This window comes from Penaeus vannamei, chromosome 1, assembly GCF_042767895.1.
Source record: "Penaeus vannamei isolate JL-2024 chromosome 1, ASM4276789v1, whole genome shotgun sequence".
Taxonomy (NCBI): Eukaryota; Metazoa; Arthropoda; class Malacostraca; order Decapoda; family Penaeidae; genus Penaeus; species Penaeus vannamei.
The window spans coordinates 20,620,266-20,622,765 of record NC_091549.1 but is presented as its reverse complement, the minus strand read 5'-3'; the positions used below and the strand labels follow the sequence as shown (position 1 = coordinate 20,622,765).

The window sequence follows — 2,500 nt, the reverse complement described above, 5'->3', positions numbered from 1 at the left end:
TGTGGCTCTGAAAAAAGTTGATTTTTTTCTCAGAAAATGGTCAGTTTCTATGTTACTGATTCCCTTTTCTTTCTCTTACAAACACTTCCTTTCGGATTTTCATACTAAAACTCCTCCACTCTTTTTCACCTCTTGCAAATAGATACATAAATAACATCAATAAATAAGGATAACAATAAATAAATAAAAAAGGAACCTCTTCTGTTTAAGTAATGGTTACTCTTTTCTCCATCTTTTAAGTGCGCCCAGTAGGTGTTCGGACGGACTGTGGCTTAAGTTGTGGAAGTGGTGGATTTGCAGTCGAAATGGAAAGGTTTTCCATGTGACTAAAGCTTCAAAACAATTTATTTTACGGTGCGTTTTGCATAAGGAATTAGGAAAATAACTGTACTTTATGTTAGATACATCCTCTTGTTTAAATCAAAATCTTAGACCCATTGAAAAGTAAGAAAAAAAAAAAATCAAAATTTTCTCATCATCTGCTAATTTTCTTTAAGACTCATCATCATTCTTATTCCATCTAACAAACGAATTCCCTTAACTAAGCATTAATATTCTTCTATGACTACACTCCTGTGCGCGGGCTCTTCGACCAGCGCCATCTATTCAGCGTAAATTTCCTGAATTTGAAGCTTGCGAACATTGAGCTTTCTCAAGCAAGGCGAAGGCACGAAGGCTAATAGGGGAGGATGTCAGATGCAAATATTTTCTTCTTTTGCTTTTTTTCTTCTCCTCCTCCTTCTTCTTTTCTTCGTCTTCTTCTTTTTCTTCTCCTTTCTTCATCTTCTTTTTCTTCTTCTTTTCTTCATCTTCTTTTTCTTCTCCTTTCTTCATCTTCTTTTTCTTCTCCTTTCTTCATTTCACTTTCTTCTTCTACGATGTCGTCTTTTTCTTCTTCTCCTTCCTTTCCTTCTTCTTAGTGGATGTGTATGTTTGTGTGTGTGTAGTTGTATATGTATGAGTGTGTGTGCGTGTGTGTATGTGTGTGTGTGTGTCTGTGTGTGTACTTGTGTATGAGTGTGTGTGTGTGTGTGTGTGTGTGTGTGTCTGTGTGTGTGTGTGTGTGTGTGTAAGTGTAAGTGTGTGTCTGTGTGTGTAGTTTGGAGGTCGTGTCTAATCGTTTAATATCAATAATAGTTTTATCGAGGCCGGGGTAAAAAAAAAAAAAAAAAAAAAAAAAAAAAAAAGTTTCGTAACAAAAGTTTAATCAGAGCAATAGGATCATCCAAGTAAAAATATCGTTAATCTGAATTGCGAAAAAAAAATCTACAAAGGATTCAAATTCATCTGACTCTGGCTCTCCACCCCCCCATCTCTCTCTCTTTCTTCTCTCACTGTCTCTCTCCCCCCCCCATCTCTCTCTCTTTCTTCTCTCTCTGTCTCTTTCTCTTCTCTCTCTTTCTCTGTCTCTCTCTCTCTCTGTCTCTCTCTCTCTCTGTCTCTCTCTCTCTCTCTCTCTCTCTCTCTCTCTCTCTTTCTCTGTCTCTCTCTCTCTCTGTCTCTCTCTCTCTCTCTCTCTCTCTCTCTTCTCTCTCTCTCCTCTCTCGCTCTCTCTCTCTCTCTCTCTCTCTCTCTCTCTCTCTCTCTCTCTCTCATTCATTAGCTTTGATCTTATTAAAAAAAAAAAAAAAAAAAAAAAAAAAGTGTTCGCTTCATGCCTGCATCTATTTCATGGAAATAATCAAACATTACATATAAGCATTAACAAAGAAGGTACTTTTGGTGACATCAGGACGTAGGAGAGAGAACAAGGAGACGGTGGTGGAATGAGGAAGTAAAGGATAGCATGCATAGCAAGAGACAGACGAAAAAGAATTTGGACACACGAGGGGACGAAGAGAGCAATCGGGAGTATAAGGAGATGCGGAGAATGGCAAAGGAGGAGGTGGATAAGGCAAAGAAAAAGGCATAAGATGAGGTTGAAGAGTAGGGAAAGGAAAGAAAAAACTTAACCGATCGGCCAGGCAGAGAGACCGTGCTAGGCGGTCTGTAGAGAATGTTAGAATGATAATGGATGCAGAAGGGAATGTACTGACAAGGGAGGAGAATGTATTAATAAGCTGGAAGGAGTATTTTGAATTGATAAACATAGAAAATGTGAGGGAGAGACGCTTGGAAATAAGTGGAAATAGTAAATCAAGTAGTGCGAGGGATCAGCAGGGAGGAAGTAAGGACAGCCATGAAGAGGAGGAAGGGTGGAAGGCAGAAGGTCCAGATGGCATACCGGCGGAATCGTGGAGGAACCTAGAAGAGTTGGCAGTGACATGGCTTACCAGATTGTTCAACAAACTCTTTAAAGGTGAAAAGAAGCCAGAAGAGTGGAGAAAAAGTGTACTAGTTCCGATTTTCAAGAACAAGGGGGATGTGCAGAGCTGCAGCAACTACAGAGGTATAAAGCTCAAGCAATGAAGATATGGGAAAGAATGGTAGAGACACCAGTTCCGATGTCTAGAAAAAAATATAGTTTGAGGAAGATAAATTTCTTTCTTTTTTGTCCTAA

The 2,500-nt window shown here is 39.1% G+C and overlaps 1 protein-coding gene across 1 annotated transcript in view; it reads left to right on the top strand.

The window, feature by feature from the left end:
• The first annotated feature begins 2,004 nt into the window (after nt 1-2,004).
• Nucleotides 2,005-2,500, top strand: part of LOC138862685 (uncharacterized) — a 621-nt gene continuing 125 nt past the window's right edge. Inside the window, exon 1 of the mRNA XM_070125449.1 lies at nt 2,005-2,389. Coding sequence (XP_069981550.1) covers nt 2,005-2,389 — 385 coding nt within the window. The remainder of the gene's footprint in view (nt 2,390-2,500) is intronic.